At 37.8% G+C, this 26,384-nt stretch overlaps 1 protein-coding gene across 1 annotated transcript in view; it reads right to left on the bottom strand.

Annotated features, from left to right (window-relative positions):
- TMTC2 (transmembrane O-mannosyltransferase targeting cadherins 2) overlaps window positions 1–26,384 on the bottom strand; it is a 292,156-nt gene that overhangs the window by 168,656 nt on the left and 97,116 nt on the right. Inside the window, exon 2 of the mRNA XM_074902779.1 lies at window positions 14,041–14,611. Coding sequence (XP_074758880.1) covers window positions 14,041–14,611 — 571 coding nt within the window. The remainder of the gene's footprint in view (window positions 1–14,040; window positions 14,612–26,384) is intronic.

The following is a 26,384-nucleotide window of genomic DNA, read 5'->3' on the forward strand; positions in this document are numbered from 1 at the left end:
TGTCTAGTATGCAAATCAGCTGATAAAATTAGCTTAAAAGGCAAAAGAGAACTTTGCCGTGTGTGCACCCTGCACTGAAGAGGAGCAACAGGATGCTGCTAGATCTGTGTGCACGCACCACCAAAAAACTGAGGACCAACTGGACACTGCTGGGTCCGTGGTGGTGACTATTCTTCTGACTCTATTCTGGATGCTTGCTTGATTTCTTTCTTTCCATGCTGTCCTATCGCTATCCCTCTTCACTTTTAATAGTAAAAACTGTTTTGTGTGTATAGCATTTGACCTGGTTTGTGTCTTAATCTCGCTCTTGGGATCATGTCAAAACCTCCACTGACAGTGGATCAGGATGCTCCCTCTTCAGGCTGTCATTTGTGGACTACATACCAAGAGAACCTGGTCAAACAGCCACCAAAGAAAAATTTGTGAAGCAAATCTTAAGAACTTTCATGATCTTGCAAATAAGTTTGTTCATTCAAATAAGAAGTTTAGCATATCAGAAATAGATTTCAAACTATTTTCACAACCAGGAAGAACATCATAATTTCCCTCATACAAGTAGAGCTGCACCCATCATGGTTTAAGCATATCACAAAAGCAGCTTCTATTAGATCACCAAATATCTCAATGGAAAAAAACACCTTTTGAACGTGAAGCCCTGCTTCAGGGTTCAGCAAGACCTTCACAGGACACTGCACCCAAAAAAAGTCAACAGTCCCATTTTCAAAACATGTGGCCTTCACTCTTAAAGACAGCACACAGAATAAGGATATAATATTCAAGTGCAGAATTGCTGGAGTTGTGATAATGTTAACTGGACATTCACACTTAATTAGTACTTTCATAAGGACTCTATATTTCTGCAAGCAGCCTGTGTCATTAACAGTTACCTGTACTAGCCAAAACACTACACATAGAAAACATGATATACTTCCACAACCATCAACATTATCAACAGGGGGAAAAAAAATGGAAAACAATTTTCTTAGTTCCTTTACTGCACTAAACATTGAGTTTCCTGGAAGGAGTCCACAAAAACTTAAGACATGTTATGATTCAAGATGCAAATATGCATTATTTTAAAAAGCTGTTCTAGGATTTTTAGTGAGAAAATTTCTAAGCCATTTTGCTACACGTCTTCTGTTGACAGGCTTTTAAGAAGTCTGTTGATGCCGAGCAGCATGGCTCTGAGACTCACAAAAAGTTTAAGTCTGCAGTGGGTTTTTAGACATGTATGTTTAGGCTTTTTAAAATACTTTTTTTTAAAAACAAATCTGAGTATTCTAAATTATTTGTGTATCACGGTAATGTAACATTTAATCAAAATACTGTAAATCAAACCCAGAAGATGAAATAGCAAAGCAGACCATTTGACAGACAGACTTAAAAACCTCCACATGAGGGTTTGAAGCTGTCTGCTACACTAAAAGTAAAACAAATAACTGTATTAAAACATTAATTTACTACCCCAGTGAGGCAGTATGTTGGTTCCTAACCATTAAGTGCCACAGAATGCAAGGTCACATATCAAATAAGATTTTATAAAATTTCACTTTTCATTAGTCTGCCAAAACTGTAAGAAAACATACAGACATTGCCTACAATAAGGATAAAGGACAGGTGCTGCATCTTCCAGCTGATAAGAAGAGCTGTGTTGATTAATATAGGAATAGTTAGTCTGTATAGATTGCCAAATTTTGGTTTCTGTATCACATGCCCAGCTTTTGAAGCAATTCTACATTTTTTCATTATCATTATTTACTTCTCCCTTTCTTCCTTACACTTCAGGCAGCTAGCCCAAAGAGTTGGACTTAAGCAGGCACTGAAATTTTTTCATTCAAATATAGAGACCAAAAAAAAAAGCACTTTAATTAGGATTGGTATTGAAGGTAAAAACACTGAGCATTAAGGACTATGTCATAGAGCACTGTTTTCATTAATAAACCTACTAAATCACTGCTGCTTCAGAGTAAGGGAATCATTTCAGACCAAATTTATTTCTAGTATGGAACCAGGCTATAACTGAGAGATCTATGCCATGTAGCTATTACACAAATAAATCCTTACTGGATGTAGATTTGCAGTCACAAATATGAGTAAGGCAGATATTTGTGAAGAAGCTATGCTGACACCTGTATCTTCATTATTTCACCTGATGATAGCGGGGGTTATTATCAGATTATCAGAGCACAGTGGAGCCATCTGGGTACTGCAGAGCCTTGGAGACCAACCTGAGAGCACAAGGACACATCGACCTTTATGTTACTGTGCTATCACAGATTGCTGACAACACCCCATATCATGAGCAGGGCAGTGCCAAGGTAGAAATGGTTATTTGCAAGTATCTAGCACTCATGTAGTACCATATATGTCATGATCTATGATGGAGTGAAAATACTTTTCTAGACTGAAATTGATAGACTTAAAAGGCATGTTTTTTAAAGTTGTATCTAGAAGCTACACATCTTCAAAATACATCCACACAGAGCTACCAAATATCAACAGAGATGAATTGTGCCTTTTTTTTTTTCTGCATACCTACAAGTGCAATTGCAGGTAAAAAGTGGGACTATTCAGAGATCAAGGAATCTGCCACAACTGCAGCCAGTCACAGTTGTCTTACAGAACCCTAACATCAAGTAGGAACCACAACTTTCATCATGCAAGGAACTTTTCTTCCCCCTTTTCAAACTTCAGGATTATAAAGTTAAATCTCATCGGGATTTCATCTGTAAATTCGCAAAACAGAAAGCAAATGAAAAGTTAATGTTTACCTCCTGATCATTAACACTTACTTACAATTTTGGAAGGCCTCAGATAATGACAGTGCTAACTTATTTTGACTACATGGTGTCCTGATAAAAAGAGGGATCATAGATACTCAGGTCAAATCGCGAGCAGTGTATATGTATCTCCCTGGCCAACTTCAAACTACTACCAATCCAGTATCAGGCAGACAAGGAACCCATCTACTTACTTTGTCTTTAGACCTATATTTGCAGTTTATACCGAGGTCCCTTGAGCCTAGCTTGGATACTTTCATACTATACCATTATCATGCGTAGTATGGTACAGCTCTAACGTGAGATAAGAGTATCTTACTAAGATCCAATCTTTTACAGAAGTTGGATTGAAATATTCAGTCGATTTCCTCTTCCAAGGAACGATGTCGCTACCAGAACAAAGATGCATGGCCAGAAGGTAGAGTGTTTTTTTCTGTTTTAAGGGGGGTTCCTGTTTTTGTTTGGGATGGTTGGTTTGTTTGTGTTACGGCGGGTTTTTCTGTCTAGCTTGTTTGGTGGATTTTTTTTATCCACCTCTCACCCCCACCTCCCCTAGAGAGATATGTATGTGAATCAGTAAGAAATCAGAGAAGGTGCAAAGGAATCGAGGTTAAAATACACATTATGGAGATAACTTCCCCTTGAATAAGATGCAAGAGACTGCTCTGCAGTGTTAGCTGAAAGGGATTTAGAACTGGGATAAAGATACATAGTTTGATATTTTTAGTTCTGGAAGAAATTATACTTGGGATTTTTTTTGTAAATAAACAGGATTGCATAATCATGGAACCAGGTATTTTTTAATCCACATCCTCAAGCAGAATTACCCACAAAAAATCAAGTTACTGGTTAACAGCTCAGGTCAGAAGAGGTAAAAATATGCAATGGTTTAAACAAAAAAAAAATAAAAGCAACAAAAAAATTACTCTACAAAATTGCTAATGCTGGCTTTCCACATATTTCAAATTACAAGAAACCAAAAATGCTATATATAAAGTAGTCCAAAGAAGCAAGAACTGAAGTTAAAAAAAATGGCATTGCTTTTATTTTAAAGCTCATGAAAGCTATTTTGTGGCGGTGTTTTGCCGCTTCTAATAATATCTTCTAAGGAGAAAAAGTCTCCAAGTGAGAGATAGAACTACAGTAAAGGTATAGTTAAAAAACTGTAATCTCACAATCCCTACTAAATAAACACTGCTGTTGATGCAGGCTTCATTGTGCTCCACAGCAGTACAAACTGCCCAAGATACTTTTAAAACATGTAGATTAAAACATGCAGGCTAAAACATGCAAAAAAATTATCCATAACCCCCAAAATTGCTGTTTTCTGGGAGAGAAAGAGTTTACAGAGACTCAATATAAATCTACCCTCTGTTTTCCCCTGCTTCCTCAGTGCCTTTATTATCTCAATATGCCCCTACACTCACTTTGAAGATTTTGTTGCTATGGGAATTTATTTCTATATTTTATTGTCAAGGAGAAAAAAAAAAATATTTTTGTGATTAAATGTCACAGAAGCTCTGACTTTTGCACAACCCAATCAAGTCTACAGCCTCAGAAGTAATCTGTGTATGTGTCTGAAAGTCTTGCCATTCTAATCATAAAAAGGTACATATGTTCTACCTGGCATTTTTAAAGCCAGGTACACAAATTCTCTCCCTTCCCCCAAAGCTTTTGGATAATTTTAACATAATTTCCTCAGGGGCATTTTCAATTAGTTTTCTAGAAACTTAGAAACAAAAACTATTTTGCTTTCCCCCTCTTCCCAGTGTGAACTACCCTTAGCATCAAGGGATTCTCTCTTTTCCAAGAGACATTCAACATCAGTGAGGCGAGAAATTTACCTCCTAACAACTGATCCATAAAGTCAGCTACGGGATTGCAAGCCTGGGTTCCTTTCCTCCCCGTACGCAATCTACGTTACAGCTGGAAAAAAAAAATACAGGCATATACACAAAATATTGTTCAGTTCCTTCAGTAAATATGACATAAAATGTTTGCTGCTTTCTATCCCAACTGGCTGTTTCTACTTTAAGTCTCATACACTTGTATTTTCCCCCTTTTTAATATTGTAACTGTCTACCTGGGTTAATGTTTAGAAACACTCAGCTTGGAAAAAGAGTGCACATAATCATTAAATCATTACAACTTGAATAAAAATGAGCATAAGCCAGGAAATTCAAAATTAAACCTAATACCAAGAGAAAAATCTCCCTCATGGCTCAGGGTTTGTGTACGTTCCTGCTCCTTCAAAACACGTTCTCCCGAGCCTGGAATCAGAGGTCATGCTCACATGCCAGGAATGGCTCTCTTGCATAGGACTCTAGGAAGACAACTGTTTGAAAATACAGCTCTATTGAACAGACTCAGACAATGATTTCCCAGCACTACAGTTCTCAAAGTTAGGTGACTACAGTTAAGATGCTCAAAACAACCTGGAGCCTAATCTTCACATACTCTCAGCTGTGTTATCTTTCCCAAAGGTGCTGTAATGCACTACTGGGAGTCAGAACTCGGAGCATCCAGAAGCTGCACCTGCTCCCTAATCTATTTGATTCTGACTGGGGACACACTTACAGGTTTTTCTCTTCTGACACTATTAGCATGTCCCCTGACTGCTAGAAGCAGACAGTCTAGTTTGATATTTAGCTGTGATCGACCAAGTGCAATGAGTTCACTCAGCAAAGCCCACCAGGACCTACGAGCATTCAGCACTTCAGCAAATCATTTAGGTGCCTATACATGACATTAGGAGGCTCATGTAAAATACTCATGATTGAAGATTTGCAGGCAACGCACAGGTATAAACTTTCTGTCTGGCATTTAACAAAGAAAAGGGATAAATACTTGACAGACATGAATGCATGCATTTTAGCCAAGATGCCAAAATAAGCGTAAGTACAAAGGTGTGACTCCTGAAGCAAATCTACAGGAAAGGATTTACACCAGGAGATGTTCAATTCATTAAAACACTATTTAGCTTTAGCACTGTATATTGTTTTTCTCATGTTGTGGCCAATACCCAGACAACTGACTCATGGGAGAAGCAGAGCTAGAGCAAAAAGGGACATGGTTTTTCAGCTCATGAGCAAGTAGAAAATTGAAGATGGGCCAAAGCTACATATATTTCTTATCCCTCAAAGTTCACAGGTAGCCAAGTCCCTTAGCATAAGTTACTTAATACATTGACCATCCCTACCAAAAAGCATGAAATTTAACTGCTTTTGATACTGGTATTTTAAACAGGAAAATTGTCAGTTGTTAGAAAAACAACAGTTTTGCAAAGCCACTTCAATTAATTAGACAGCTAAAGTAATCACAAAGATGAAGAAAAACCAACACCTGCAAAAATTCCTAATGTTCTGAAACACAGTTGTTACACACCATAGTAAGTTTGGTGCTTTCACTTGAATCGTTAAATATTTTGAAAATATTAAAAGCTAGGAGAGTAACATTGTCAGATTGATATTATTTGCACAGGTTTTGTAAACTGGCAAGCAGCAAGCCCACCAACACCCTATAATTAAACACCATGAAAAATTCACACTCTGTTTGATGTTAGTACATGGCATGTAATCTCAGAATGAAAAATAAGTGCTAACACCAACTGTGCAAAGCTCCTGGAAGCTTTTTCACCCTGTGCCTCAAAGGAGATCCCTTTCAAGCCAGGGGGAAGAATGGAAGAACACAGCATACTTTGCATGCTACCATGCAGTATAAATCTTATGCAAGACTGAAGACACTGACAACCTTTCTCTAGCAAACTAACCTGTTAAACTGAAGGTTCTTCATGTCTTCAGTCTCTGTAAATATGAAAAGACTTCTCTTTTTTTTAAATTTACCAATTTGTTTACCAAAGAATCTTTTGCCTTTTCCTTCTTTCCAGAGAGGAATTCTCAAATATAGTCTCCAAAATATTATTGTAGACTTTAAGTGGGTAGACAAGAGCAATGTAGATTTTAGTAGCAATTTCAATAAAGACATTACAGATTTAATATTAAAATATAATCCATTTTAAGTCAGTGACTTGGCAAGATAGCTTATGATTCCTCATTTAAAAAAAAAAATACATTTGCTATATTTGCCTTATGATGATGTATTTCTGTCATATACGACCTGTTTCAGTGGTTTAAATCACCCCATGAAAATATTTTCAGGAAACAACAGATATTTATACATATTCATGTCCAATTCAGTACCACTCCAGTAACATCACAGGGACCTGCAGGAGAACAGTAACTCTGAGTAGATAGTGGAAGCCAATCTTGCTTTTTTTATTTCAGGATCAAAAGGAAAAGCAGCAAGGAGCTGTGGAAACTACAGGAAACAGCAGTATTAGCTACTTGAAATTGTCAAGAAAGAAGTAAATTGCAAAAAGCTTCTTTTGTCTAGAAAGTATCTGCTGGGGGGATGGGGAGCGATGGTCAAGACCGTACAGGCCTCATGCTGCTGCCATCCAACAGAGTGAAAAGCACCAGGCTTGCTCATCCACAAATATGAGCAATGTATGTGCAGGCACATTCATCTCATCATTTCCACAATTTCGTAGAGGCTTAAAGCTGCCAGAAAAATTAACCCCCAGCTGACCACCACAGAATAAGAGATCACAGCTAGGGAACAGACTGAGCCCCAGCTGGCAATGGAGGTCTCAATCTTTTCTTCAGCTCTTGAAATTCAAAAGGTTATATATAGGACACACAAACGCAACATTTAACAGCTTAGTGCACTTGAATATGAAGCTCTTGTTAGACAAAATGAACCTGCAAGAGATCAGGACATGTTTTGAAGCTGTACGTTATTTAATATTTTTAACTGGGACAAAAGTAGTCTCAAGGAAAAGCACATTTACTAAATATCTGATTCCAAGAATGAAGTCCGTCCTGCAAGGGAGCAGCTGGTGCCTTATCAGTCATACACTGCATTTCAAAGACATGGAATTAAGGCTTGACGATACCCATGCAAATGTTTGAGAGAAATAAGTACAAAATAATAGCTTACCGATTTTGCCAAAACATCCAGGCCTGTGGGCATGTTCAGGCATAATGAACATTCCCTAGACTGTAGAAAACAGGCAGAAAATAAACTATCAAGCTAGATTTTAAATAGTGATAAAACACTACTGCAAAATGGCATAACTGTAGATGGAGAAGAGGTAAGAAACCAACAAGACCAACTACCGCATTGCTAAAGCTTTAGAGCTCCTCGGAACGATAAAACTGAAAATACAAATCAAGAGCAGCATTTTATTTTGAAATTGCTTTCCAAAGCACAATAGTTCTAAAAGCAGTGACTTCAAAGAGTAAAGAATGAAGGAAGTGGCTTATTTCAAGTTTAGAGTGTTCTCAAAAATCAGTAGCTCAGTATTCTGAGCAGAAATCATACATATCACCCACAACTAAGGCTGTTCCAAGACCATAAAGGAAAGTAGTGTTTTATAAAACTTGGTTTGGTGGTTGACCATGTCATCCATGGAGGCCCCAGGTTTACATCATTACCTTAAATAAAATATAGACCTCCATTAAAATTCCTTTTTACAAAACCAATACTGTTATAATAGCACAGAAGGTTAGATAATGCATGCTGCAATCCAATTTGTGGTTCACATTAAGCTATAGATATCAATAACTAATTCCACATGTGAGACAGACCTCCTGGAGGGATATTTTAATCAAGTAAGTGATGGGAAAAGAAAGGTTTTCTTATTTTAGTATAACAAACCCCTGTTCTAACAATATGTTGATCTGGTAAAATGTTACTGTACTGTAGCAGTGGAACATTAGTAGAATATACATCTGGTTTAGTTATTTCTGTAAGGCAGTTTGTACACAGAAACCACAGAGCAATAAATGTTTTGTCATTACCATTATATTAAAAATGAGCTTTAAATGTGTTTGCCCCATCTTTTTAACTACTAACGCTGTCCATCTCCATTCCCACTTAAAAAAAAAAAAAAGAAGGAAGGGCAGCACAGTGGCGTTTATATTAGCTTTGTAGTACTAATTGGACAGAAGACTGTGTACTGCAATGTTGATTAATGGTTCTACTCTCAACATGGAGATTGCAAATACAAAAAAATTAGGCCTCTGAATTAGCATATTTTCTATAATTACAAACTTGATCACAGCTCTCTCCCATATTCAGGTTCCACTCTCCCACCCCTACACTTTTGGTGGTTTAATTGCACAAATCTAGCTGCTGATGGGTACAATCATCTGATACCTATGATACATGACAACTCAATCAACCTGCATACCTGCTACACAACTTACACTGGAAATGACTCAAGGTCTAAACCGCTGAAAAATCAAACAAAAGCCTGACTTTCTTCCATAAGGAATGCTTTGCCCCATCACAGCACCACTTTTTTTTAATTGTTCTCATTTCAGACAACTCATTTACAACCACAATAAATACACTTCCATCAAAATCTGCTGACTTAAAGATAGCAAATACATTCTTGTCAGCCAGTCAGACAGAATAAAATAGAGCTAACGAAATGAAATGGGGTCCAGACCGACAACTTTGCCAGCCAGAGTGAGAACATCACAGGCAGACAGGAATACAAGACTTGGCAAAAGAAAAAAATCAGCAGCCAAGTTCTACTGAATAACCAATATGCAGATGACAGGGGAAAGGGCTGGATAGTTTAATAAGTAGCTACAATGTACATTTTTAAAGTGCATTAAGAATAGCTTGGAAATAAGGGGTAATATTCATCTGCTCTGCTGGTGGTCCTGCTCTGCAGCTGCCTTGTTCATAAATTCTGCAAATCTATTCAAATTGCACTGAGATGCCATCATATACTTGATGTGACAAATCAGGACTCACATAATAGGTGTGAGTCCAGTAGACAGCTACGGGTCTTGTGTAGTAGCCACCGTTTCGTTTGTTGGAAGCTCAGCCCAAAGATAAGAACAAAATGGAAAAAACAGGCTTGTCACCCCAATGTCATATCCTACCATCTGCCGAAGCATTTTTAAAGCTGCTCTTACCAGCTCATCCTTCACTGACCATCCTGAAGGTGGTCAGTACTTTTACTATTCTTTAAGCATAATTAATCACGTCTCAGTTTTCCCAGTGGTATATTACGAAAAAGCTTATAAAGCCGAAAGCCATAGTCTAGCACCAAGTCAGACCACATCCTTAACCACCCACTCCCCCAAACCCCTTACTCTCCATTCCTTCTTTCTGCCCTCACACCTCACCTTTCCTCTCAATATTTGCCAGTACAGCTGTTGGGCAGGACAATGATGAGGACAGGATATAATTGAATTGAATCAGGTTTACAATAACTCCTAAAGATACATCTGGGATATATCGGGGAAGACAAGGGGGAGTGTTTTAAGGGTTACTTTTTACCGTTTTTCCTCTTGGTTCCAGTTTGCAACCTAGGAAACAGCTGTGTCAGCTCAGCTGGACAGAGTTTAGCTTAAGGGATAGTTCCTTTCTCACATTCTGTTACAAAGCATTTGGTTTCATATTGTTACTGCTTACTTATTTAGTGCAGATTTGAGCTAACCACCTCTTAAAATTATTCTCCTTTCTTCCTTGGCTCTATTCTACATTTTTCATCTCCAATGCACTACAAAAGACCCTAAATTCTTCTGAGACTGCCCTTTTTGGTATCCTTTTTTTTCACCTTCCTCCTGTAGTTGACCTCCCCCAGGATATAAATTGCAAAAATACAAAGCACTTATTCCAGAGCAGGTAAATGGACATAATTCTAATTGCCCAGACATTCCAACAAAGAGTCCTCTGCTGAGATGGGGGGTTGTTTAGTGGGAGGTTTTTTGTTTCAGTTTAAACCATACTCCAGTTTTTTAAATGCTCAAGCCAGTTGGATAACACAGGATGACTCATCTGTAGATGGTTAATTCGGTCTCAAGCAATTTGCAATGCAGGAATGTCTTTTCAAGCAAGAAAAAGTGTGGGCAACGACATTAAAGAAAATAAATAAAATCTCTAATCCAAAAGTTAATTTTGTTTGCTTAAGGAGATTTTACAGTTTGTCCTAGGAAGAAAGAATTTGTCAGTTCTTACTAGGGACACATTTTATTTAATGCCTAAGCAGCAGCAAGAAAAAGGCAACACCCAAATGATCCCAAAGAGTTGAAAACTTTCTCCATTTTTGAGCCTGTGCTTTAATTCTGCACAATGCAGAAATTAATGTTAGCTACATACTTTAAATTTAAAAAAAAAAAAAAAACCACTAAAAAAATCCAACCCAACCCGCTTGTCTTTATCATTGTATGTATAAACACACAAAACTAAACTAAAACCAAGGCTTTTAGTAAGAAAACTTCGCTCTGTTCTTAATAATGATTCAGAAAAGCCAGGCTATCACTTCAAAATGCCAATGTTACAGCATAATAATCTCGAAATTATTTGCAAATCAATCTAAAAAGTAATTTCAAATCAAGAGGACAACACCTGTTTGCCCTCATGGTCAGTACTTGTTAAACATTGGTCAGGCATGTTAGAAAGAAAATCCAAATTTATCAACTCCAAGTGCATTGGTCATTCTCAAATTATCCATTGATACCAATCAACAGTATCCTCTGAAAACAATTTCTAGTCTTTGATGGAGCAGGCCAGAGAGCCTCACTAACTTGAACATTCTCTAAACAGCATTTTATGCGAAAAGGTAAAATTCAAAGACCAAAGCAAACAAACACAGTGAGAAAGTACTTCAGAAAATACCAACTGAAAAAAAGGCAGTACACTAGAATAACTATTTTCAGTATCTTTTTGAGGAAAATCATAATATTTTTATTGCTCTAAAATGTTCTTATTATACAGTATGAAGCTTTCCAGAAGACTGAAGCATTGGCTTTAATTTGCTTTTAAGGTGCTAACTTTGTTCCTCTTTGAGATGCTTGTCTATCTATATTTATTTTTGACTTACGAAATGAATCCTTACAAAAGGCTTGTATTTCACTCATTTTCTTCCCATGGAGTGTTTGGGAACAGCAAATTGCGATGCTAAAGGCAGAGGCCATGCAAAGTTTGAGGACAAAAGAGTATACCGACAAATACTCAGAAAGAAACACTTTCCATAACAGGCAAGGTCAATGAAGATATTCCTGCCCTGCAGGATGATATGTTCTTATAAAAAATTATGTAATTTGTGAATTATTTTTGTAAAATTTCAGTAAAAAAGAAGCTGAGATATTTTATAATTGAAACTCCCAGCTGAGCTTCATATCACTGCAAATGAACAGAGGCTTCCTTAGTATCCAGGTAAAATTTGGTCAGCAGCACTCAGCCTGAACAGATGTACAAGTAAAAGGTAGCCTAGTAATTCAGTGAATTAGGAAACACATTCCTGGCAGATTAAGCTAAATATTCATATTTTTGTTCACTGTGGTCTCTCCCCATAAAATTCCTTCCAGCTAAAATCCAATCTTCATAAAGGCTTGCAATCTACAAAGCACAGAATTATTATTTCTATCATTACAGATGGAAAAAAAAATTGAGGCATTGACACTAGTTTGCTGTCCAAGACAAGTCTGATGCTGGGTAAAAAAGCCACACAAGCCAAGGTGTCCAAATACAAAGCTCCACACCTAGAATGAGAGGCCTCGTGTTCAAAGAGTTAGTATGTGGAAGCTTGGATTTGACCTGTGTCACTTAGGTCTCTTCCAGACCAATAATATCATAGCCCTGAAGTGGAAAAGGGCAAAAAAGGGAAGAAAAAGCTTTTCTCTGTAAGAAGTTCATCAGAAACATCTGCAAAGGTTTTGGTTTTGAGACATGAATGTTCTGTATTAACTTCCTAGCCGCTCCATAACTGTATCTTGGCCATTGCAGGCTGCAATGGTGAGAGGTTGTGAGGAACACTAGTTCAGATTTGGTGTGAAGTCACACACAAGATGTTCAGAATTTTGTATGTGTCATATGAATGTTTTTACCACTGTTTAATTCTGTAGAATAGGCTAACCCTGGAGCGATGAACCAAACTCCCTGAAGCACTTTACAAAACCTCATCCTGTATCTTTCAGAATAAAGCTTGCTCTTACAGATGCACTTAAAAAAAAAAAACACAAACCCCCCCACACACACACACACTACTCCATTTACTGTTTGTTTCCGCTCAGCCTTAGGTACACAGTGTAACATACAGTATTTGGCTACTGATACTCAACAGAGGTCTTACATACTCCAATATACGATGGGAAAAAAAAAAATCATTCTTTCCACTTTTGTCAGAAAATAACATGAAAACTAAGTCAACATGTCACAATAGTTTAAGAGAGAAGCACCAGAGACTACTTGTTTTTTTCACTCTATTTTCCTTGTATACTACAGATACATATTGTATACAAGCAGAAATCATCACTTCTTTATCAAAATCTACAATTTCTTTTCAATTCATTTCAATTCATTTGAGTAAGAAATCAAAATGTTAAAATCACAGTCTTTGAGAAAGATTGCAATATTGCAATATTGCTCTATTGCTTTTCTTGGTTATATCTCATTGGAAAATGTGACAACAGATCCCTGTGAAACATTTTCATTCTGTTTAGTCAGTATTGTTCTGGAAGACAGACATTTCACTGAAAATAAAATTACATACATTCAGCTTACTCATTTGTACAGCACCTGATGTAAATGAGTCCTGACTTTGGCTGGCGTTTCTAGGTACCACTAAAATACACATGGGTTTGGGAGAGGGAAGTTAGGGGGGTTTTGTGAGCTTGTTTGTTTACTTATTTTATTTTTTTGCTCTTGGGTAGGAAGTCAAAAAATGAGAAATATTAAGGCAATAATACATTTGAGTCATAGCTCCTACTAGGGTGAGAAAAAATACATGCCAAAGACACGCACTCAGGTCCTACGCATCTCTGTTGAACTGGAAAAATAAGATCCCTATCTTTGCCTCAGGGAGTCTGTAGATGACAAACTGCTGCACTTGCAGGCCTGACCAAACTAAGCTGAGTTTGCAAGATACAAGAGGATAAGTGCATGAATGAATTCTTTGCAAAAGACAGTCAGATATCCAGTGCTCGATGAGCACAGAATGAGGAGGGAGTTGCTGGGAGCCAGGAAAGTAATTAAAAAATATATATCCCCAGCGTGAAGCAATAGCTATAGATAACAACACATTGTTTAAATAAAATGTGCTTTCAGCATTAGACATCTGTGCTTATTTTGGGGAGTTGACTAAACTACTAAGAATTACTGTGTACTTGAAAACTCATTTAGCACCTGTGTAACAGTGCTTGGTGCCTTACAAATAGCTTACAGAAAGGCAACTCACCTTGTATAAAGCAGGAATGATCTGATGCATCTTCAGTCGATGAAATACAAAGACATCATACACCGCTGAAATGGCCAGAACAGTCACTCCTTGTTCCTTCCACAGCATGCTGCATCCCGCGCACAGCCCCGCTCCCAAGATCCAGCCCCATGTACTCGGTGAGGAACCTCTGGTAGAGCAGTGCTTCACGTAACACATCAGGGAAAGCAGAAAGAAGAGGCAGGCTCCAATGTCTGCCCTCCCTACGATCCCTGCTACAGCTTCCGTGTGGATCGGATGAGATGCAAACAGCAAGCCTGATATCAACGTCCAGTACCCATCCCCAAACAAGATCCTGGAGAAGTTTGTGAAAAGGCCTGTGACTGCAGCATGTAACAGGATGTTTACAAGGTGGTAGCCCCATGGGTCCATCCCTCCAACAACATGGTTAATGCGGAAGGAGAGCGTGCAGAGAGGTCTGTAGGACTTGTGGCTCCCACTGTGAGTGAGCAGTGTCCCCCAAAAGTCATTGTAGAAGACATGGGTCCACGGCGTCTCAGGTAGAAGGTCCTGGTTTGTCTTGATAGCTCGACTACAAAAGACAAATAAAAACTTCATTTCAACAGAAGGAAAAGGATACAAATGAAAGGCTGTGAAAATGCAATCACACACCACAAGAAAGAATGGCATTGCTTTGGTGCTGCTTTAATTCAAGTTCTGAAATTTTACATGAGGTGTTAGAAAACTACCTATCTATTGACTTCCTGCTAAAGCAAAATTTCCATATAAATTGGCTTTTAAAACATTAGAAACAGCTGTTACACTGCTTCCATTAAATTAAAACACCCTTCAGTGACATTCTTCTGAGTCTAACCCAGGAATAATCAGTTAAGATTTGATGAGTTATAATTAAAATGTAAAAGAAATATGAAAAACTTACAAACATTATTGTTGAAACAATGCATCCTCCAGTAATTCAGAACTAAAACCCCAACTGGCCTTTTATACTGAAATTTTAATTTAGATGTTGGAATGAATCTCACTGACATGGATAAACAGTAAGTACAGAAGTTGGTAGGAGCATGCATATCTCTGGTGCTGTATGGGGCACTCCTACAACTGTCTTGTATACGACAACATTTTCTGCTAAGACAGCAGAATATTTTACAGATGAAAATACAGCTTCTCTTTAAATTCCCTATATTTACAATTGAGGAAAAACCATCCTTAAGTTATATTAGCTTAAGAACTAAAGTATCTATCAGCTTGACTGGAAACAAAAAAAACACTGCAGCTTTCAGCATTTGTGTTTCCAACCAACCTGGCAAGGACTGGTGCCAGCCATTAGCAGTCTCCATGCCTAATTCAGTACTGTAAAAATCTGTCCTCTATGATGTTTGTACAAATCCAATCATTCGCATTTAAAATTTATGCTGTGGGAGAAGGTGTGAGACCTGCTTAGCGCAAAAAGATGACGAGAATTTAATTAGTTACTTGCCTTAATAACCAAAGTTGTATTTAAGCAATTCTTTAAAGCTGCACTGTTGCTACTACTGAGCTTAATTCATTTAGCATTTATTTTATCAGGGTAATTAAGAATCCAGCTCAAGACATTTCTATTAAAAATATTAAACAAGAGAGATGATTTATATCCAGTTCTTTACTTGTTCCCTCTTTCTGCCTTTCCAATAAATATCCTCCCATAATTAACGATTTTCCAAGTCATACGAGGAAGGAAAAAAAAGTATGAAATTCAGGCCTATGTTTGAAATGCACTACTCTAATTCATATTCCAAGCCTCTCATCACATTCTCCATTCCCTTGGAACCTGTATCCAATCCCCCCCCCCCCCCCCCTTTTTTTTTGTATGGTATTATTTTCAGGAATGTTGTCTTGTTAAGAAAAATGCTCATATGCTGATATAGTGTGCCACAGAATCTCCATGCAAATACTCTAAATACCACCCAGCTCAGCATTTCCATTGTCCAGAGAACACTGCTGTAATGCTTTCAGACATGCTTCCTTTCAGTATGTCCTTTTGTCTCTGAGTATATGGAGGTTACGGAGAGGTCAGATTACATCCTTTAAAGATCTGATGATGCTTTCTAGAACGCTAGAAAGTTTTCAGTTTGACTTCCGCTTATGCAGTGGATCAGGTTGCTTGTATTTGTTTTCCCAATCCCCTACACATTTTTCTCATTTTAGTCCAGTCACAAAAGAACATTGGAACAAAACAAGATCTTTGTTTTCGCATTATTTATCTTGTCCTTCCATGTAGTCCTTTCCTGAAATATAATTCCTCTGTTTGTGATTTCAGTTTGTAGTATCACTCTCAGAACCACTATCAGAAAACTAGGAATTCAGCAAGAATAAAGCAGGTGTTAGGCTAAAAATAATCCTTTCTCTAAGAAAAACATAATATGTTAGATTACAGACTCCCAAACTCTAAGAATGGCTATCAGATGTCAGGATTTAGAGCTGAAATCTTGAACTGCAAAAAAGTGTTTTTTTCTAGGGGAAATACTAAAAAAATAAGTGGCAGTAATACTGCCAGCACAACTGCCCTCCCCTGAGGCAGATCCTTCTGCTACAAAGAGCCTAGATGGGGCACAGGTCCTTCCCAGGAAATGGTAGCTTTTATTACATCTTTTGCAAAAGTGGGCATTTCCAATACTTGAAACCATGCAACAACTTTAAAAAAAAACACAAATGGAACTGCAGCTATCAGTACACCTCCACAGTACACTGATACGGTTGCGAAGAGACCAGCACTCTCCCTCTAAGCATTTTCATGCAGCACATACTAATATTGGACTATTCCCCATCAAAAGTAAACTGTTTTTCTCTAAATCATGAAGAAACCTATTGTACATTCTGAAGGCATTAATTCAGTCAAATTTTATTCACAGCCTTAGCCACAAATTTGATGCAACTGTTATTCTTTTCTGTTGTCCTCTTCATACTAAAAAATACCTCAGCAAAACAAAACAAGCAAAAAAAAATCAAAATAAAGCCTTGAAGATACAGTATTGATCACCCTGTATTTGGGTAGAGATTTCAGCAGGTAATTCTGAAAAGCTCCTAGTTTCTCATGCATGTCAAGGCAACAGATTCTAGTACCTGCCAGTTAGCATGAAAAATACAGAAACTACCAGGTTCCAGCTTACTGAGTGGCTCGGTCAGGTTTTAAATACAGTTGAAAGTTCTCTTCATATGGTTATTTCTTCGCTAAATATTTGAAAGGAAAAGGAAAAAAAAAAAAAGTCTAGCTAATGCTTTGAGATATTAGTCAAATACAAGAGCAAAGCTATATTTCTTACAGCAAAGAAGCAAGTATCCCATTGGTTCCTTGTTAAACTACTGTTTTGCATTATAAAATGTTAAGAAAAAACACACTTGGCCAACATTAGACTTGACTGCAGAGGAGGATGCAGGAATATGAGGGTCTGAGATACCGGAGCCAGGCAGCTCTGTGTCATTTTGCCCTCAAAAGTAAAAGTGAACAAGGTCTCAGTAATACTGTGGATCACCGTGGACACCATGACTGCCGGTCAGCCAGAACCATCCGTGGGCTGAGTCCAGCCCACACACAACCAGCCGGGGCTGTGCCCATCTGCATCCCCAGCCTGGCTGTCTTAACAGCACTGGCAAGAAAAACATGAAGTGAAATGTTTCTCTGTGAAGGGGAGAGAAATTGAAGCTCTGTATCTAATGAAATAAAAGAATTAAAAAAATAGTACTAAATCGCTCATTTCAGGGCCCTGAGGGCACTAAAATAAGCCTTGAGAGCTCTGACGCCCCGCCCACGGCCCCAAGACCCCCCATCAGCCCCTGCCCCAGCGACGCGGCAGCAGGGCGGGTCTCCAGCTCCCCACAGCCCTGCCCGGCCATGGGCCCCGCCGAGCTGGGCCTACCCCTGGGCCCATGGCCCGGCCTCAGCCCCCTCCACAGGGACGTGCCGGGGCTGGGGCTGCCCCCAGCTGCCCTGCTCCTGCCTGGGGCAAGACCTTGCTTTCCTTTAATTACTAAATTAACAAGCTGTTAACTCTGCTGCAGTATTGATGCTCAGTCGCCAATTTCAACAGCAAGTTTGAAGGCAGTCCCTGTTCACGGCCTGGCAGGTAGCACTGATGTGTCCTTTACACAGCCTGCTGCGCTGGCAGCCACCCTGGCTCTCCACAGATAGAAAATAATATTAATTGCTGGCTCCGGGAAAGACTCTGGGATAAGGAAAACTACAAAACGCCTTATTAGCCTTGTCTTCTCCTTCAGTCACAGTTTACCTTCAGGTTACATCCTGCAGATTACTCCAATCTTGCTAATGGGCATAACAAGAGAAACTCTACAACTGCACTCATCACTCTCAAAACAGAGCAGTAAACTCTGCTCTCGCTAAAAGGCAGCGGGTCACCAGGGAAAGTAATTTTTCAAAGCTCCAACATAACTGGCATTTTTACTTTCAAGCAGCCTCAGATAAGGGTTGCAGACTCAGTCAAGGAACTTGCTTTCTTCAATTTTTAATGCCTGCCCATTTCACACATCCCGGGAGAGCAGGATATCTTCTTACTCAGTGTAGAACAAATGGATGGGTTTGAGAGTAGGGGAAAAAAAGGAATCAGAGCCAGCTATCAATTCTTCAGGAAGTCTGAAGAAAAAGTCATAAAGGCAAAATCATAATTTCTAATCCACTTGAAAGAATCCTTCTGCCTCCTGCCATAAGCACTTGTTTGCCTAGGTCGGTACACACCTCAAGCACACTTCACTAAGATTTTTTTCATCAAACTCAAAAATGCCAGAGATTCAGCAGTTCACACATGCATATATACGTGCATATACACACAAAAAAAATCCCAGATGTTTTTAAAATTTACAGCTATTTATTCCTAAACTTCTGCACTAGTGCTAAACTGATCCAGGTGTTAACACCAGGGTAAAAAAAACAGATGCAACATTCTAAAGTGATTTAACATGTTAAGCCTTATGTCCAGGTTCAAATATTGCTAATGGTCCCCATATGCTGAAAATGAACATCAGCATTTGAAGCAGAGAACGTATTTTAAGGAAAAAGGAGAACTCCCAGATGTGCACACAGGAAGCCATTGACCAGCCCTCTCTCAAAAAGAGATAGGCAGTGATGGACTGGCAGGTCTCTAATTGGAGGTTCTTTGTTGTGCTTCCTCAAGATCATTTTTGAATATTATTCATTTACTCCTTTTTCATAAATAGCAACGGGAAAGCACCCTAGAGTATTTTTACAGTGGATCTTACCTAGTCATCTTAAGGATGCTTTCAAGATTATATGTACTTGTATAGACAGAAAGCCTGAAAACACAGCCAGAGCCTACTTTTTGGAGTGCAAACAGCTTCACAACCCCAAAACATACAGCAGTTGAATCAACACTCCAGACTACTTACAGGCTATCAGTTAGGCAGGTGCGTGGTCAGAAAGCAGGCAAGTAGAGCTTGTCATACTTTGGACAAGTCTCATACTTGCCTGCAGACTACAATATACATGTAGTCTCGTGCAGTCTGTACTGATAGGATAAAGAAAAATCAGAAAAAAATGTCTAGTACATAGAGATGTCTTACGTAATAAGCATAAGTACATGAAAACACATTCATTTAAATGTTTAATTATAGACTCAAAGGAACTAGTTGCCATTCTGTTAGGTTTCTGGTAGCAGTTATGTCTTACATGTTCTATATTAAAGCTCATTCCTTCTGAAAGTTGTGAAAGTGGAATTTATCTACAAATCCCGCAGGCAGTAAAGTTGTATCCATGCCCCTTCTAAAAAAATATCTCTATATTGTGTATCAACTAGGGACACCTGCAGGAGACCAAATTTTTGCATCCTCTGGGTTTCAAGTTTCAGCTTTCAGTTTCTCTTAAGAACAAATTTTCTTCAGTGCATCTCTAAGGAACAGCTAATAACTCAGCTGTTTTCAGATGGGAAATACTGGGTAACAACTAGCTAGGTGATGTATAGGATCCTGAGCTGCTGGCTAGGCTCTGAGAATAGGGCTATACATACCAAACAGATTGAAGGAAATACCTAGGTTCAAATCATGTTTTAAATTAAAGGAAAACTTAGTATCACAAAAGGGAAACAAAGTTCTAGTGAACTAGTGGCTAGTTAATATGGCCCTTTTCTAACTGTATAGAAATACTTGAATGCATCAAACTTAGCGCTCAATCACTGAAGACAATATATATTTTTAATATAATATTCCTATCCTATGTAACTTCTGGTGAAAGCTATTAACTGAATACTTAGTACAGGGCCTCAGGATAATATATATATACACACAAATATTATTTATAGATTTCAGACTATTACTGTCCTATAGCAGTAATTTCATACAACTTCAGTGAGGAACTACAAGTAGCAGGACTGTTAAGTACTGTTTCATGCATAAAGCTTTGAGTGAGACTTTCCTGGATTAGATAAACAGAGTGGAAAGATGGAGGAGACAACTGTAACTATAGCCTCACATAACTGCAAGCACTGCCAAAAATTAAGACCAAGAAATAAACAAACAAAGAAACCACCTCCAGAAAACAAACAAAATTACAGAGAAAGGTTATGGTCTTGTAGCACGATATAAAGACAGACTGTGTAAGATTTTCTAAGCCTCACAATGTCTTTTAAAGGAATTGATCTTTTAAAATAAGCAACATAAATTTGCAGAATGCAATGGGGGAAAAAAAAAAAAGAGACATCTAAGCAAGGTAACTTGTTCCTTGACTTCATCCACCATTAGGCTGTGATTCAGCAGCCCATCAGCTGCAGACTTCTAGACTTTATACCTCTGCGACTGAAGATACACCATGTTATTTGGAAGGACGAAGCCGTGGCAGTAGTTACACATAGCACTGAATGCTGTTGGGCACTGCCTTAGCTACACTGAAGTATGCTGCATGTATTGATTTTCTTATTGACTAAAAGTGCTTTGAAAATTTTAAGTAACTAAAGGTTCAAAACATTTTGGTTACAAGAAGGTTGAGATGGCCTGAAAAATCTTTTCCACCTGGAACACAAATATTTCAAAAGCTAACTATAAAGGCTTTCAGCTGTATCTTTCTCCATAGTATAAGCCTTTCAATTCTAAGTGTGTCCTCATATGCTGAAAGAATCTGGCCTTAATATTAACCCTACATGCACCTCACTCCCTCTCTGTTTAAGCTTTCGCCTAACATAACAAACAGTAAAAGATGGACTATGTGAAATTTGAAACCCTAATTAATACCAGTTGCCTGGCATAGTATGATTTGATTATTCATGCACAGGTAAAAAATGCACACTGGAGGGAAGCAAGAGAAATAATTAATATTTTCTGATGCTGAGCAATGGGATACCATCAGTTTCCTCTCAGGAGGGAGCAGATGAAAACAAAGAGAGAAAAAGAGCTCCTGTATTTGTGTCTGCTCCCTGAGTTTTTTCACCACAGCATGTATGGCAGGTCTCTAAAAAAACATTTATCTAAAAAACCCCTTCAACTCCTAAACCAGAAAATGCTTTCTGTAATTCTCACAGCTTTTTCATAAACTAGCTTCTCTCTCAACTACACCATACAACACAAAACTGCTAATTCTGTTTCTCTAAGACTTCAAGATACTTACTATTTACCTGATAACATGTTCTTTCAAATACACATTCAAAGTTATCCTTTAAAATATTCTTCAGTGACAAACTACTGCCTGGAAATAACTCAAGATTTGTTTTTTTATTTTTACATATATATATATATATAGTAATATGAGCTTCTGAAGCACGGTCAAAATTCATAGTTAGAACCTCTGCTGCCCTTTTCAAATCTATTTTAGATGATAAAAGTGGGCCCAGCAGGCCTTATTAGATTTACTGTTCTGCAGTAGAATATTGCAGTATACTATTTCTCTTCCCCACTTTCCTTTGAAAAAATAAAACATAAATAATTTTGCCATTTCACCATATAGCAGCTCACAACAGTACAAGGAAGAAATTTTAAGGCTTGAGAATAACAGTAAAGTAGACATGTTGAGTTTCTTAACCAGATTAATAGTACTGATATTAAACTACATTTTTGACAAGCCACCTTCTGAATATACATATAAAGCCTTTCCAAGGACACACATTTTAAGCCATTCTCTGAAAATGGAGGCCCACATACTGTACAGAACAGAGTTTCAGTCCCATGACTATCCATTTTTCTGTTCTTTTCAGTACATGGCAGACTATACAGAGGAAAAAAACCTCAGTAATTTTAATTTTTTTAAAATTACTCTTTTTTTTCGATTCCATCTATTTTTTGACACAGGATTTTCTGAAAGTTCAAGGAGATTGTACATAATTGTGCCTAAACCCAAATGTCTTGTGCACTCTAACGTTAAAGACTGAAAGAATTTTAGGCAGCATTCTAGTGAATCACTGAAGAGAATGCCCCGGAACATGTACATGCACAAATATAGAAATAATGAGTAGAGGAGAAATTACTGAACCACAACATAACATGCAGACACTTTTTATATATTGGGGCGGGGGGGGGGAAGAATAAAGAAAAACATCAAGTTATTTTGTGCAAGTTCTTTTCTTCAAGCCTTTTATTTAAGCACCAAAAAACCCCGTCATTAACCAAGATCTGGTCTAAACTTAAAGTTTTACTGGTTTAACTGAAAAGTGTTATTCAAAATCTTTTTAGTGAAAACAATTTGGTATATGCATATCCACAGAGGTCAATTTAACCTTCAGACTGGCTTTAGAAATTGAAGAAATGCCCTTAATGGGGGAGAGGACAAAAAACCCCCCACAATCCCAGAACCAGCTATCATTGGTCATGTTCACATTTTTCACTGTAAGAATCAAGTGATTCAGAGAGCAGTCCGACCCACCCCAGCTTTCATTATCCACCAAACCACCAAGCAGAGACACCCAGCATGCAACAAACTATCAGCTGTGGAATTTGTGTCCAACCAAAATTCTCCTGTTTCCAAAAAGTCTCCTCTTCCCTCCTTTCAAGCCCCACCATAAGATGTATATATGCATAAAACTAATGTTCACACACAGCAATGTACACCCCTCATCACTTTTCCTACCCAAAGGATATCATGCTAGCAGATTGTGGGGTGGTTTCTTTAAAATAATATTGTACAGAATAAGCATTTTCCATTTAGGTTAAGCATATTTTGGTACCTTACAAATATTTATGCTGAGGCCTTAAAACACTCTTGGGTATCTTTTTCTTGTAGCGTTGCCCATTTTTAGTATAACTGCTCTCAAAGGTTGCCCAATTATGTACATGAAAGATTACCTACAAATATATAAAACTTAACACACTATAAAAGGCACCATTTTTAGACAGTAACTTCCAAATAAAGGAGTAAGTGAAAACACAATACTTTTTTTCTTTTTTTTCCTGAAATCAGTGTGGTCTGTGGAACCCAAGAGATGCCACTGGTCTTCAAAATCATTACTATCTTCCTAGTCTAGTTCACCAGCTTCTCTGATACACAGTCACAGGTTACCGTGGTCACAGCACTATTTACAGCCAGATACTAAATAATATTAGGAGGGCAAGGAAATACTCCCTGAGGATTAGAAAAGGCTAATTTATTTTGAGTTAGCTCCAAAGTCCAGCTACACAATCATGAACCAAAGCCAGTGTACTGCCATTTCACTGAAATAGTCTGAGGAAGCACATAAAGCTTAACTTGATGGAAAAAACAGCAAGAAATGTTAACATAAACTTAAGATAAAACCCAAGGCTTACACTTCTCTGTGGTGATAGTTTACTCGTCAGTGAATGCAGCAAAATATTTGGTATACCTTCTCAGAGGATTCCAAATGAAAAAATAGTGCAGCACTTCTTCTCAGATTCCTATTAAACAAAATTCCTCCAGAATATATATAGGGGCTAAAATCTGGCTAGAAAGCATTTGTGATGAAGGGAGTTAGACTTCATCCTCAAGCCTTGCCATAGACATGTCAGACAAATTCCTGGAAACACTTTTTATATATATTTTAAAATTTTTTTTAGGAAAAAAAAAGGAACTTGCTACAAAGTTCTGTCAAAACCAATTTTTATGAAAGCTAAATCCTACCAAAAAAAGTAAAACAACCCAAATAATTAAAAACAATATTTGGTCCCACAAAGATGTGTAATGACTTCTAGTGAATAGAGTAACTGTTCAGCATAGTCCTGGATGAAACAATTACTGTCTTTCCAGCTCTCTAACTTCTTAACAGGAAGGTTTTGGAATGCCCTTCATAAACATACTTTATAACAGAGCAGACTGGCACCCACCCATTTGGAAGGTGTTGATCCTACTGAAAGAGGTTTAAATGAGTTTTACTAATTTGTTTAACCTTTCTATCTCAATAGCTTATCTAAATGCGGGAACCCACTAGAGTAAACCAAGTTCTGTGGCATGCCATAGCAATTGTGAAACACTAGAAATCGAAACCACAGCAGCATTTTAAATAAATTTTAATTTCTCTTAATTCCTTGGTTAAAAGCACCCAGTTAGTAGGCAACTGTTTGGGAGTGACATCGGAAGGACTAATCACAGTTACTTTGTAAAAGAAAATACGGGCTTTATAGTTGCCATTATATGTAAGTCTGCACCAAGCACACCCTTGAGGATTTTACTGGATGCTGTCAAAGATTGAGCTAAAAAGCCAGGAAATCACAAATTAGTTGAATTATGTTATCAGAACACACAGGATCAAATTCTGATTTCTGCTACATTAGTGTTAATCCACATTTGTATTGGAATAGCCTCCAATTTATGTCACTGAAACCAGTTGGGTTTTATAATCAACTGCAACTGGCATGAGCTTTTATAGCCTTTCAGTAGACTTTTTAGACTTTCAAGCATAAAACCAAAACAACCAGAAGCCATTGCTTTCTATGTTTTAGAGCAGCTGTTTGTTGGAAGGCAGGCAGTAAGTAAAAGGGATCTCAGATAGCAATTCAGGTAAACTGAAGCCATTACCAGAATCACATACCTGATCAGCCTTCCTGACGATACATTACAGCTACATCAAGTCAAGACGAACTACAAAAAGCATCGAACTGAAACTGCCAGGTTTCAAAGTCTCTCCAGTTCTATGCTAGCCAACCACATGCACTTTTCTCCATTAGTGATTTGTGTACCGTTTTATTTTTTTTAAGCAGGTTTAACTTTCCTAAGAAAAAGTATGCTTCTAAAAAACTAAGGTCTGAAGATCTACTGGAAGATCAAACCAATCTGTAACTGCTAGGCTTAATGCCCCTACTTTAAGTCCAACCATTCTTGACAGCAGCACAATGAAGGACTGCATTTTTCCTGGTAGCTGAGAAACCCAAGTGCCACAAAAGTTATGATATTTTATAACTCTGGCCTTTAGACAATAACAACTGTAAGTTCTGCCTAAGGAGACCCACAGAGGAAAGCTCACTGAACACAAAGCTTTAAAAAAGTGAATAGTTTACTTCTTCCAGTAGCGTACATCAAACACAGAAATTATTTGTAGGGAAACAATTCGTGTGTAGTATTTTATTAAGACAGAAATTGTAAATTGTCTTTCAAATTTCCAGCATTGCTAAAGGATCGAGATAATTCTGCCTTCTCTATTCAAAGAAGGATGACTGATTGAGATCACAATACGAAGAAACTTCAAACATGGGGAAACATCACGGGTAGATTAAGAGAAACACCTGCAACTCAGTGCAATGAAGGTGATCCAGATGAACCAGAGAACATACTGCCTGGAGAGATCTTTCAGCACTTTCAAACTTCAAAAAGAGTAAAACATTGGTTATTGTGTTGTTGCATATGTTGACAAGGCAAGCATATTATCTTCAAGTAACTCAGCTTCTCACATAAGGATGGAAGAAATACAGAATTTCACCTTGGAGAGAAAAAGCTTCAACTTCACATGCCTGAGCTTGAACCGAGTCTGTTTGCCACTAGGAAACTACATGTGCTTTATATATTTAAGAGTATTGTAGTACCCTTCTTTTCTTCCAAAGAGCAAGTCCATTTGAATCTTTACATAAACTACAGCTCATACCTATTACCTACAAAGCTGAGAAAGGTTACTTCTTCAGAGTCCAGGCTCCCTCTTTGCTGTGTCCCATGTCATTACAGGCCCCCAAAAGGTTAATGAAGAAAATTATAATTTGCCAGACCATATAAAATAGCAGGATGCATTTATTTCTGTATACTAAAACCAACCTACGGTAATGTAAGGAATAAGCAGTTTCTGCTATACAAAGCTTACTTCTTTTTCTAGGGCTCTATATTTCTCTCGCTACAAAGTATCTGTGAATTCAAGATTTATTTCTCCTCATAGAAAATTAGTTGTTTGGAATAATACAGTCCTGTGTATGCATCATAAACTTCT

Source organism: Athene noctua, chromosome 3, assembly GCF_965140245.1.
Source record: "Athene noctua chromosome 3, bAthNoc1.hap1.1, whole genome shotgun sequence".
Classification (NCBI taxonomy): domain Eukaryota; kingdom Metazoa; phylum Chordata; class Aves; order Strigiformes; family Strigidae; genus Athene; species Athene noctua.